Source organism: Bos javanicus, chromosome 18 (genome assembly GCF_032452875.1).
Source record: "Bos javanicus breed banteng chromosome 18, ARS-OSU_banteng_1.0, whole genome shotgun sequence".
Lineage (NCBI taxonomy): Eukaryota > Metazoa > Chordata > Mammalia > Artiodactyla > Bovidae > Bos > Bos javanicus.
The window spans coordinates 43,013,622-43,026,891 of NC_083885.1; the positions used below are offsets into that span (position 1 = coordinate 43,013,622).

At 43.3% G+C, this 13,270-nt stretch overlaps 1 protein-coding gene across 3 annotated transcripts in view; it reads left to right on the forward strand.

The window, feature by feature from the left end:
- The first annotated feature begins 622 nt into the window (after nt 1-622).
- The window catches only part of ZNF507 (zinc finger protein 507), a 42,896-nt gene continuing 30,248 nt past the window's right edge, over nt 623-13,270 (forward strand). For 2 of the 3 annotated variants that reach the window (XM_061387883.1, XM_061387884.1), the window contains exons 1-4: nt 623-812; nt 2,278-2,371; nt 9,053-11,190; nt 12,621-12,738. In XM_061387883.1, the coding sequence (XP_061243867.1) occupies nt 9,055-11,190; nt 12,621-12,738 (2,254 nt within the window). In that variant the 5' untranslated portion in view covers nt 623-812; nt 2,278-2,371; nt 9,053-9,054. The remainder of the gene's footprint in view (nt 813-2,277; nt 2,372-9,052; nt 11,191-12,620; nt 12,739-13,270) is intronic. The other variant, XM_061387882.1, reaches the window with a different exon arrangement.

A 13,270-nucleotide genomic window follows, 5' to 3' on the forward strand; every position in this document is an offset into this window, starting at 1 on the left:
TGCTTATAAAGCTGGTGTGTATGCCATAAGACAGATCCAAATGACCAACACTATGTTGCCCTCAGAGGACTGCAGTTGTGCTCCTGGTCAAGCAAGCTACCAAGTCTGGTCCTACAAGCCCAGGAATTTTCCTGAAAATCTTCAGTCTCACCAGCAAATAGATTTCCCAGGGCCAGCTCTACTCCTCACCAGGCACACCTCAAGTCCAGCCATGCACCTAGGTATGACCTCTACATTTTAGCCAAGAACACCACAAAAAAGTATAGCCCAGCCAAAAGCAGTAGCAAACTCAGAAGGATAGGGCTGAAAGAATGTCAAGGCCCACTGCTGAAAGCCAGTGAGGGAGAGGATGGGGTGATAAAGACAGCCCACAGAGGGTTTGGGCGACGTGTGGAGACTCCAAAGTGACGAGTCACTGACTTCAAGAACCAAAGACCGCTGACAAGGCCTCGCCATGGGACCTTAGGAGTCCGACAACTCGCGCCTTAAACCCATCCAAAAGCCGGGATGGCAATGAGCGGGAGTGGCATCGCCTTCGCGCCCGCCCAGCCCCAGGACCCGGGATGCCCATGGGCGGGGCCTGAGCATCGCCCCGCCCTCGCCGCCCGCCACTCGGGTCACCTGACCTACCCGCAGCTCACGTGATCCGTCCCCAGCGCCGCCATTTTGGAGCTCCTGATGAGGATGGGGAAAGCGGCGTAAAAGAGGGAAAAGAGCCGTGAGAGAGTTGGGCGAGGACGAGGGCGAGGGCACGGCCGGCTCCTGGCCGGCAAAGGAGGCTCGCGGAAGCAGCAGCCGCCGCCCGACCGCAGGTACCGCGTCCCCGGGCCGTTCCTCCGCCCGCTGTTAGCGCCACCGCCGGCCATGTGCGTCCTCCCCTCAGGCCTCTACCGGCGCCGGCTTCCTGCTCAGCCTGTCGACACTCCCGGTGCTCGCCACATGCCCCAAGTTCCGTGTCCTTTTTCAATCCTTTGTCCCGTCCACAGCAAGGGCTGTGGAGGCCCCGGGCTTGCCCTGCAGCTGCGGGTGGGGGGAACCTGCTGCTCCCGGCTTAACTCTCACCAGCCTGGCCCGCAGGCAGGCTCGCCGGCCGTCGCGTCCTTCCCTTTGCACAGGTGAAACCGCTTCGCCTAGGCGGGATGAAGCGAAAACGGTGTCTTCCCCACGTCTCTTGATTACTTTTCTCAATCCCTATCTATCGCCCCTGCCCTTCAGCCACTGCTTGATGTAGGAGGAGCTAGTGGTAAAGCAATTCTTGTCTCTGCACCTATTTCGAACCACTTCGATGAAGTAAGTGGTCTCTCTAATGATCAGTCACTGAAATCACTGGGAAAAGCTCCCCACCGTTAAGACCTGGGGGCATCCGGAGTGAACAGTTTGTGTGTGGAAGGCCTGGATGATTAATTAGGCCGAGGTCACCATCCCAACCCGCAGGCGATCTTTTTAGTTACCGCAGTGGGCTGTAATTTGCTTTCGGTCTGCATCTCTCTTATCCGGCAATTACTGGATTTATCACCTCTTTCAGTCTGTACTTTCTTTGCTGTGACTCAGTGTATGGGTTGTATTATTGATTAAAAGAGAAAGTCTGGTCCTGCGTTCCTTTACCCCACTAACTCGTTTAAAATTAATTTCAGGGGAGAGCCAAATATGTGCTTTTTGCCCTGGCAATGAACGGTTTACTTAACCATAGTCGATAAAGTTGCATTATAGGTGAAATGAATACTATTCTTTGATCTTTTAAATTCATTCTGGCTAGTATAAGAAATAGCAAAGAAATGTAGGACCGGGGCAAGAAAGTGCCTTAGATGATATACGTAGTACAGTCGACTGTGACTTATCAGTTCATGCTGCCTTTCAGTTGTAGAACTATTCGAAGTTTGCAGAATCAACCATTTAGACTGTATTTTTGATTAAGATTAAAATGGCAGTGTACAACTTACTGCTTTTTATTCATTAGAAAGTTATATCAGTAAAGCCAATAGTATTTTGAGTCAATTAGATAAATTTTGAGCTAAAATATGAAATATACGATTATTGGAGAAATTGCCAGAGCTGTTTTTTTCCAACTTGTGCCAAATCCTGAAGTCTGCTTGTTAGGTAAATTTTGTAAATTTGCATCACATAATTGGGTTCAATGAACATTCCTCTGAATTTCTTTACATGAAATATTGGGTAATTTTTCACTGTCCTCCCCCACAAAAAAAAAAAAAAAATACTACTTGGTTTCACCAAGAAAGAGAAATGTTTGATACTATATACTTTCATTCTTGGCTACAGCTGGATTTTGAAGATTGATCCAAGGGACTGTATTAATTTCAGGAATTGATTTGAAAGACACTGGCTCTGCCACTTAACAGCCATGTAACCTTGGGTAAGTCACTTAAACTGCACTGAGTGTTTCCTTATTTGTAGAATTATGTAACACCCAGGTAACCTGTCCCAGAGACTTAATGAAGCTCAAACATACATGTTTGATACTGCCTAGCTGTAAGGGGCTATTGCTCTTTTCAATATTTATACTTTGTACATTTTTTTGTTTACGCTGAGAATTAAGAGGAAAATTGGTATGTTGAGAGGCCTGGCGTGCTGCAGTCCATGGGTCGCAAAGAGTCAGGCAAGACTGAGCGACTGAACTGAGAAATGATGGATTTAGAATAAGATAGACCTGTATTCTAATTCTTAAGCTAGCTATTACTTTACATCTGTGAGCCTCAGTTTCCTCATCTGCAAGTAAAGAGGCCACTATTCCCAGGTACATTAGTAATACAAGAATCTGTACTGGCACTGTTCTCTGGTCTATGAGCACCTCAAGGGCACAGATTCCCTCTTACTTACTTTGGTCGTCTCCAGCACACTGCTTGGCATTTTATAGGTGCTCAGTGAATGTTAAATCTGAATATTGGTTAACGTTAGTTTCACCTTATGTCTTAATTGCAGCTGCCAACTTTGAATATTCTCCCAGGCTAGATGCCAGCTAAGGAATATTAGACATACTTTAATATTTACAGTCATTTTTTTTCTTGGTGGGCAGTTAATTACATTAAGCTAAGGCGATTTTAACTCAAGTATGTTAGAGGCATTAGTAAGTTAAATCTACAAATAACATGTAAGCATTTTCAAAGTAACTTTTCAGTTTAAAGCCCAGAAACATGAAAATTTGTCCAGCACAACTCTGGAGTTTTACAGCTGCAGAATGTAAAACGCTTGGAAACAGTGACTTGCCTAAGGTCACACAACTGAGGTTCCTCTAGGAGAGGAACCCATGAGCTATGCCCCCTGCCACCTTTTGGCTAGAGCAAAATAAATATTATTCTCTTTCAGAATTACAATAATGTGGAAAAATGAGGAATTGACCATTACTTCTATAACACAATTTTTTTTCTAATTGGAAGAACAATCTTAGTCTGAAAGAAAAGATGCTTTATATAACATACTGAACTGCCTTTTCTTCCACAGAAAATTACAGCTTTTATCCAGTCCCACCCAGGCCCACATGAATTGTTCAACTTGATTTTACTTATGATAACCATACTGCTATAAGTAAAAGGAACTAATTAGATGTACAAATAAGCCAAATAGCAAATTGTAAGGAAATAAAGACAGCTGATATAAGTTGGCTCTTTTCTTGGGAAAGACATTAATTACAAGCTTTTGCCTGTGGGAGTCTATTGTTTAGGAAAGTGGAGAAGGTTGTAGAACGTTTCTGGTTTGGGATACAACATTTATTTACTTATACAGTTTGATATATTTGGTCGAATGTTATGTCTAAAGATTTCAAATGAGAAACACCCTGTTTTGCTGTGCCTGTAGTAGTAGTTTGCTCATCCTAGTAAACCTTACTGTTCAGCCATACTGGTCTTTTCTCTAATCTCTAGATAGCATGCTTATTCTGTCTTCTGAAAATCTACTGATGTTATGGTTGCTTTCTTGTCACCAAATTCCAAGAAAGCAAATGGCAGGCACACTCAGATTAGGACAATTCAGGGAGGATGTATTTTAAAAGATACTTATAAAGATGGAGGACCTATATAGTCAAGCCCCAGGAATCATTCAGTTATCTGGAGCTAGCAGCATCAGGAGAAAAGAGAGTCCTGTAGAACAGCCTGCCTGGAGATAATAGCCTTCTGTTGAGGATCACAGCCAGTTAAAGGTGACCTCGAGGGAGGGAACCAAAAAAATGAATGTCTTGATCTCCCTTTGCTGCCTCCTCCTGATTTCCTCTTATGGCTCCCCGTTGGCATAACTCAGCCAGAGGGCATGGGAGCCTAATGATGTAATTCCTCCTGGAATAGAGAGCAGAGTGGAGAATCAGTCAGTGAGCCCACAGGGGCAGATGGGTGACATCCAGAAGGCTCTTCTGTCAGAATGCAGTATGCATCTTACCTCTTCAGGGAGCCTTTGTTTCCCTTCCTGACCGAAATGAGTTCAGTCTGTTAGGATTTGGCCATAGGCTGTTGCCTTCTAACTATTTCGCCTTGGGTGATTGTTGTTCAATCACTAAAGTCATGTCTGACTCTTTGCGACCCCATGGACTACAGCACGCCAGGCTCCTCGTCCTCCACTGTCTCCTGGAATTTGCTCAGATTCATGTCCATTGAGTTGGTGATGCTATCTAACCATCTCATGCTCTGCCACCTCCTTCTCTTTTTGCCTTCAATCTTTCGCAGCATCAGGGTCTTTTCCAATGAATCGGCTCCTCACATCAAGTGGCCAAAGTATTGGAGCTTCAGCTCCAGTCCTTCTAATGAATATTCGGGACTGGTTTCCTTTAGGATGGACTGGTTGGATCTCCTTGCAGTCCAAGGGACTCTCAAGAGTCTTCTCCAACACCACAGTTCAAAAGCATCAATTCTTCAGCATGCAGCTTTCTTTATGCTCCAACTCTCACATCCATACACGACCACTGGAAAAAGCACAGCTTTGACTATACAGACCTCTGCTTTTTAATACACTGTCTAGGTTTGTCATAGCTTTTCCTTTCAAGGAGCAAGCGTCTTTTAACTTCATGGCTGTGGTCACTGTCCATAGTGATTTTGTGGCCCAGGAAAATAAAATCAGTCACTGCTTCCACTTTTCCCCTTCTGTTTACTGTGAAGTGATTGGGACTGGATACCATGATCTTAGTGTTTTGAATGTTAAGTTTCAGGCCAGCTTTGTCACTCTCTTCATTCTCCCTCATCAAGAGGCTCTCTAATTCTTTACTCTCTGCCATTAGAGTGCTATCATCTACATATCTGAGGTTTTTGGTATTTTTCCCAGCGGTCTTAATTCCAGCTTGTGATTCATCCAGCCCAGTATTTCGCATAATATATTCTGAATAGATGTTAAATAAGCAGGGTGACAATATACAGTCTTGTATTGCTTTCCCAATTTTGAACAGTTACTCCATGTGTAGTTCTAAATGTTGCTTATTGACCCACATACAGGTTTCTCAGGAGACAGGTAGGGTGGTCTGGTACTCCCATCTCTAAGAGTTTTTCAGTTTGTCGTGATCCACACAGTTAAAGGCTTTACTGTAGTCAGTGAGGCAAAAGTAGATGTTTCTCTGGAATTCTCTTGCTTTCTCCAGATTCAGGGAATGCTGGCAATTTGATCTCCTGTTCCTCTGCCTTTTTTCAACCCAGCTTGTACACCTACTGCTGAAGCCTGTCTTGAAGGATTTTTAACATAGCTTTGCTAACATGTGAAATGAGCACAGTTGTACAGTAGTTTGAACTTTCTTTGGGATGGGAATGAAAACTGACCTTCTCACATTGGGTACTGCTGGGTTATTTAAAAGTGGTTAATTGTTTTTAACTTCTAAGTATGTGAGTCTTTCCCACTCAACTCAGTTTTAAACTGTGTGAGTAAAATTTTTTCCCTTTTTTCTTGATACCTAGCTTGATGCCTTGTGCATAACTTTTAAAATTCTTTGAAGTTTACACATGTAGAAAGAATAATATAATGAATTCCAGGGTACTCATCATTGCAGTTGGGAAATTTGCTGTTCTGGCTTGATTTGTCACCTCTCTGAGCGCCCCGACCCCTCCACCCTTGGTGATGTTTTTTTAAAGTTGCATTTACCTTGATCTCTTGGAGGCCATGGATAGTATGCAGATTATCTTAATCCAGGTTGTCAGCATTCTTGAGCCACTGGGATTGTATTTGTCCTCCTTATTTTTATCTCCTTTATTATGCAGATTTTATCTTAGGACATGTGATCTCAAATGCACATGCACATTGGTGGCCTAAGTGAAATTTTTGTGAAAATTTTAAGAGTTGGCCAGTATTCAACTTAACTTCCTCTCTTAGTATACTTTATTATGAGCTGTTTATCTAACCTTTTTTAACAGAGGCTTTTGTTATAATGAGACTTGTGCATCGACTTTGCCATGTGGACCCAAACTGGTTTTTCAGGTGTTTCCTGATGTATTTTATGTTGTGATATCTGTTTTATAGGTGCCATTTCTGTACTTATCCCCAAATGTATGCAGTCTCTAAAATGAGATACTTGCATAAATGTTCAGGGAAAATTGGAGCATCTGCTGCAAATTTCCATTAGCTCTTAATGCCTGAGCAGACACAGCTTTAAAATCTGAATGTTTTGTCAGATTCTTTTGTATTAGTCTTTTTCTTGCGATGAGATGAGCTCCTCCTCTTCTTCATTTCACTTTCTTTTAAGGTACATGCTGAAATATCCTCAGGGAGCAATTTGCACTGCTCTGTCTCCCTCCTATTATGTCATTAAATAGTACAAGGATAATATGAGTCACCTTTGTAACCCTGTGGGTGTGCAGAGTCTGTGAGCAAATATTCACTTATTAACCTCCAGATTATCAATCAGCCTACGTAGCTGTCTCATTTCTTGGGAAGGAGACCTTCCATCTGTAGTAGGGCACCAAATCTTATGTAAGAAATGGAATGTTCAAGGAGTCCTAGTAACTATTATTTAAGAAATTTGCATTAATCAATTGAACTGAAAGAAATAAAACCGTAAGTGAATGACCCTAGAGGGAATCAGCAATCACTTGAAGAGCCAAAGCTCCCCTGGCCTACACATGTGGACTTGTCAGGCAGCGCAGGCTTCCCGGGTGGTGCTAGTGTGAAGAACCCACCTGCCAATACAGGAGACAAGATTCAGGTTCGAGCCCTGGGTGGGGAAGATTCCCCTGGAGGAGGGCATGGCAACCCATTCCAGTATTCTTGCCTTGAGAATCCCATGGACAGAGGAGCCTGGTGGGCTGCAGTCCATGGGGGTCACAAAAACGCTGGACACGACTGAGCGACTAACACTTTCATTTTCACTGTGAAGCCACAAAGGATTTTTCTAAAGAAACAAATTGTTCTCCCAATGGTCCCTTCTTTAGTGACTTAAGATTGACTGTAGAGATTTAAAAACATCCCTGTTCTTCCTGCTTGAGAGAAATATAAGGGAAATAGTCTTTTGAGAGGTAATGCCCTCAGATTGTTTAGGGGGACAGTGACCCAAGGGCCACTGGCCTTGGGGAGCTGGCATAGCTGTCTTTGCTGTAATGGCTGTGGAATGCATACCCTGCTGGGAGTGCAGCTAGAAGTAGAAGAGAGAAAAACCCCATCGTGCAAGGCAGAGTGTCAGGACGGAGGGGAGAAGTGGTACTAAAGAAACAGAGTAGAATGCTTGCCTTTTTGCATGATATGGATCTGGCTTTAGAAAGTTAGTGTGCCACAAAGAGTAGAAAATAAGAGCAGGAAAGCCATAACTGCTGTCAGCTGATGGGGGAGGAAAGGGCCTGAAACTGCTCAGAGGACTGGTGAGGTCTTACAGGAATTCAGGTACCATCTTGGCAGCAGCTAATGGGCCCCTAAAAGTTGATTCAGCCACCTGCAGGAAGAGGAGCCTTGCTTCACCTTCCGAAATGAATTCAGAGCCTGTACGGAGGTTTAAGAATATGATCTTTGGCCCTGTAGCTAGTTCTAGTAATTTTGCTGGCATTTACTGAATGTTGTGAGTAAGATTCCAGAATGCACCTAAAATGTGGAAAAACAAAACTTGGTGCTGGAAAAAAGCCTAAACTTAAAAATGTGTTCCAAGTCAACAAGTTAATCTCACTTTAAGCCAAAGGAAATGCTTGAAAGTTCTGCCAGAAAATAAAGTATTCAAGATTTAGGCTAAAAGATAAAGCATTTCATGTTGAATGCCTTCCTTGGCCATGACACATTACTTGAACCTACAGATAACCCCTTTTAAGGCCTCTGTGCTTTTTTAGACCTAAAACACAACTGGGATATCAGTTTTTGCCTTCTCTGCTGCCCCTTTCCCTTTCAGAAAAAAACCATATATATAATGTATATGTATCTGAGTGTGTGTGTGTATGAGTAATAGTTGACCACTAATATGACCTCTAAAAAAACCACAGCGTAGTTTGTGGTTTATCGTCAGGAAAATAAATAAAAGGAGGAACTGGATCATTGCTTTTATTTAGTTTCAATTGTATAATACTTCTCAAAATTCTCTAAGCCCTTTACATAAAGTTACATGCCCATACTTTCACAGTTGTAAAGATCTGGGGAGGCAAAAAAAAGTTCATGGTTTTAGTAATAAATCACAATTATACTTGGTGCAAGAAATTGTGTCCTGAGAATTGCATCATTCATGTGTTGAATTTACAGAATGGTGTTTCATAATACTTGAGGTGGTTGCATATGCCCTGAGAATGACTGTAGCCCTTTAATAATGGAATAGCAGTCTTTTTTTTTTCTGGCATTGTACAAAAGGAGTACTGATTAGGTCCAACTAGATGTTTAGGGGAAAGAAAGTCAAGAAAAAAGGAGATGTCGTTAGCTCACTTCCAAAGAAAGAAATGAAGGATTGAAAGACCTTAATCATCTGTCTCAATAGGGGACAACACTCCAAAGAAAATTTCTAAGCAATTTAAGTCTCTACTGAGGATGGCCAAGTATATCAGTATGGAGCTCCCAGGTTAGAAAATACTTAGATCAGCTTAAACTCCTAAGAGTAGTTTAGATTTCCTGAATTATATGCCTATAATGATCCTGTAACCTGGTGTTTCTGTCATATATTCTGTTTTTTTAGATATGGAAGAAGGCAGCAGTGTTGCCATGTTGGTGCCAGATATTGGGGAACAGGAAGCTATGTTGACTGCCAAAACTGTCATCAGTTCATCACTGGAAATTGATGAACAAAGAAAAGCTAAAACAGATCCATTAATCCATGTTATCCAGAAGTTAAGCAAGATAGTGGAACATGAAAAGTCACAAAAATGTCTTTTAATTGGCAAAAAACGGCCACGTTCTAGTGCTGCAGCACCCTCTCTTCTTGAAAGTCAAGAATCTTGTGAGATTCCAGCTAAAGTAACCCAGTCACCTGCTACTGATATTAGAAGGGCTGAGATGTCTCAAATACATTTTACCCCTGACTCTCCTGCCCAGAGTGATGGGAAGGCTATGTCTTACCAGTGTAGCCTTTGTAAGTTTCTGTCATCATCTTTTTCTGTGTTAAAAGATCATATCAAGCAGCATGGTCAGCAGAATGAAGTGATATTAATGTGCGCAGAGTGCCATATTACATCAAAAAGCCAAGAGGAACTTGAAGCTCACGTGGTAAATGACCATGAAAATGATGCCAACAGCCACACTCAATCCAAAGCCCAACAGTGCATAAGCCCCACCAACCCCTTGTGTCACCAAACCTCAGAAAGAAAGAATGAAACCATTCCTGACATCCCAGCAAGTGTGGACAACCTACAGACTCATACTGTCCAAACAGCGTCCGTGGCAGAAATAGGTAAGAGGAAATGGTATGCCTATGAACAGTATGGCATGTATCGATGCTTGTTTTGTAGTTACACTTGTGGGCAGCAGAGAATGTTGAAAACACATGCTTGGAAACATGCCGGGGAGGTCGACTGCTCCTATCCAATCTTTGAAAATGAGAACGAGCCCCTAGGCCTACTAGACTCTTCAGTGGCTGCTGCACCCAGCAGTGTCCACGCAGTAGTCATTGCCATCGGAGACAACGAACTGAGTATCCACAACGGGCCGTCAGTGCAGGTGCAGATTTGCAGCTCAGAGCCATTGTCGTCTTCCTCTCCTTTGGAGCAGAGTGCAGAAGGTGGGGTTCATCTCAGTCAGTCAGTTACCCTTGACCCTAATGAGGAAGAAATGCTTGAGGTGATTTCTGATGCCGAGGAGAGCCTGGTTGGTGACAGCCTGCTTTCATCAGCACAGAAAATCATCAGCAGCAGCCCAAATAAAAAAGGCCATGTTAATGTGATAGTGGAGCGTCTGCCAAGTGCCGAAGAAACGCTTTCACAGAAACATTTCCTCATGAACGCCGAAATCGAGGAGGGGAAAAGCCTGAGCCCAACAGAAGCCAAGCTCGTGTGTGAAGGAAGAGGTGAAGTCTATCACGCTGATAAATGCACTGTTGATATCGGGGGGCTGATCATAGGCTGGGGCAACTCAGAGAAGAAAGACAGTGAGCTAATAAACAAAGGACTGGCTACTGATGAGAATGCTCCACCAGGCCGAAGAAGGACAAATTCTGAGTCTCTTAGACTACACTCCCTAGCTGCGGAAGCCCTGGTTACAATGCCCATAAGAGCTGCAGAACTAACACGAACCAACCTTGGGCACTATGGGAACATAAACCTTTTAGACCCGGACACCGGACAAAGGCAAGTAGACGGGGCAGTGGCAGCATATTCTAAAATGATGTCCCCACTGAAAAACTCTCCTGAGGGGTTAGCTAGTTTCAACCAAAGCAACTCTACCTTAGTAGCACTCCCAGAGGGTAGGCAGGAGCTGGCAGACGGGCAGGTTAAGACGGGCATCAGCATGTCCCTACTCACTGTGATTGAAAAGTTACGGGAAAGGACAGACCAAAATGCTTCCGATGATGACATTTTGAAAGAGTTGCAGGATAACGCCCAATGCCAACCCAACAGCGATGCGAGTTTGTCAGGAAGCAGTGTGGTGGAGTACATCCCTAACGCCGAGCGGCCCTACCGCTGCCGGCTGTGCCACTACAGCAGCGGTAACAAGGGTTACATCAAGCAGCACCTGCGAGTCCATCGGCAGAGACAGCCCTACCAGTGTCCCATCTGTGAGCACATTGCCGACAACAGCAAAGACCTGGAGAGCCACATGATCAACCACTGCAAAACAAGAATATACCAGTGCAAGCAGTGTGAAGACTCCTTCCATTATAAGGTAAGCATGGGCTCGTGAAGTCCTTCAGAAAGCCGTAGAGTTTTAGAGCAAAGAGGGAGCTTTCTAGGTACAGTCCACCCACCTCATTTTATAGATAGGGAAACTGAGGCCCAGAATAGTTTGGTAATGTGCCCAGGGCATGCCTATTAATTAATGTTAAAGTTGGGACTGGAATCTGGGTCGTCAGGATGTCTGGCATAGGATTCTTTTTCCCCGCATGCCCCGTCTTTAACAGATCCTGTGTTTATTGCTTTAGTGTTTTCACGTGTATATCTTTTTAAAATTGTGTTGATTTTAAAGTGCAAGGAAATTGCAAGGGGATGTACTGTGGAGGGACATTGTACACACATCTGACTCACATTTAGCCTTATGTCATCAATGCAAAAAAATACCTATTTTTAATCTTACGTGGCCCCTAAATGCAAGTCATTCACGTCAGCTGCCACACGACAAGCCAAGGGTGATTTATACCATTGCACAGGGAGAAATGGACTGTATGAGATATAATGAAAGATAGTGCAGTGGAAACAGAGCCATGTGTGTTATATTTTATGGGAAGTTTACAGGACTTTCAAGGATTACCTTGACTGATTTTCATTTTATGTGCCACCTAAAACCAGCAACCAGTATGAAGTACTGTTTTTGTAAAGGAAATTTGCATCCACCGAATCACTGGTTTAGAACTTTTCTTCAGTGTGCCAGTTGACTGGTGAGGGGGTGGGGCAGGGAATGTATCCCTAAAGGGGTAACTGAGATGTAGAATTTTGCTCTTGTATTAGCCAGTGTTGGGGTCCAGGTCCACTGGTAATTAATAGGTAATCAAGAGTTTTAAAAAAAAGCCTCTGAGTCAGAGATAGTTACTCTCACTTGGATTGCTCTCATGTAATTCTGAAGTGGCCTCTGGCCATTGGACAAGCAGCCCATACAGATGCGCTGCAGAGGCAAGTTCCAGTTTCTTCTGCTGATACACTTGATTCATGGGGGTGGGGATGAGGAGGAAGAGGTCCTTGGAGTCACAGTTCAGTGAAGTCTCTTTTACACATTTAGTTGATATTTAAAGGCAGAAGTGCAAAAGTTAACTGATTGGATTGATTTTCGTGAAGGTATTGAGTTACTCTGAAGACTCTGCTTGTTCCTCCTCTGGGCTCAGCAGTGGTTCAGGAAGCGCACACACACTCTGCACAAGCGCCCCTAAGACAGCAGTGGCTTCCTTTCAGAGACCGTGGAAAGAGGAACTAACTTGCCTTTTTGATAAGATTGTGTTTTCGCTAGTGTATTTCTTCCTGTAAGTTGTCAAATGTGTCAAGTTATCTTTTAGTGCATTTGGTTTTTAAATACTGGTAATGAAAGCAGTTCACTCCTTTCTGTAGCCTCCTAATAACTGTGCAACTGTGTTTATTGAAAACTACATATTTCTCTCAATTTTTTAGAGTCAACTGAGGAACCATGAGAGGGAGCAACACAGTCTTCCAGATACCTTGTCAATAGCAACTTCTAATGAGTCCAGAATTTCCAGTGATAAAACTGATGGAAAATGTGTTCAGGAAGGTATCTGTGCATTTTTTTTTAATGTATATATAGATGAAATTGACTAGTGTACGAAGTGAAAAAAAATGCCCTTTGTTGTCATGTGAGTTATTTTCAGGACTAAGGCTGCGTCTCTTCTCCTCTGTTTTTATACTATGTGAGTGAATCTTATCTCTTATCTCTTGAGTACTAAGTGAATATTGTTAGGAAGTACTCAGCTTCAACTGTAGGTAGATGTACTCTGAAATTCACGCTGTCCTGTAAGAGCCAGGTACAGCAGAAACCCTGAGGTAACACGCCAGCAAGCCAGGGAAGCTGCAGCGCGGAAGGAAAGCCTCCTCCCTCTCTCAGCACCGGTTGACCCACTGAGAACGGAGCTTTTGCAGATGGTAGGCCCCCACCTCAAACTTTAACTGAGGCTTCCTGCTGTGATCTTATTCTTATCCAAGTGTGACTGCCAGATTTCATCTGCATTATTTAAAAAAAAACAACACAGGCTCTTTTTATGTACCAGTTAGGTGCCAGTCGGCCGAGTTTCTGCTAATAGGAATAT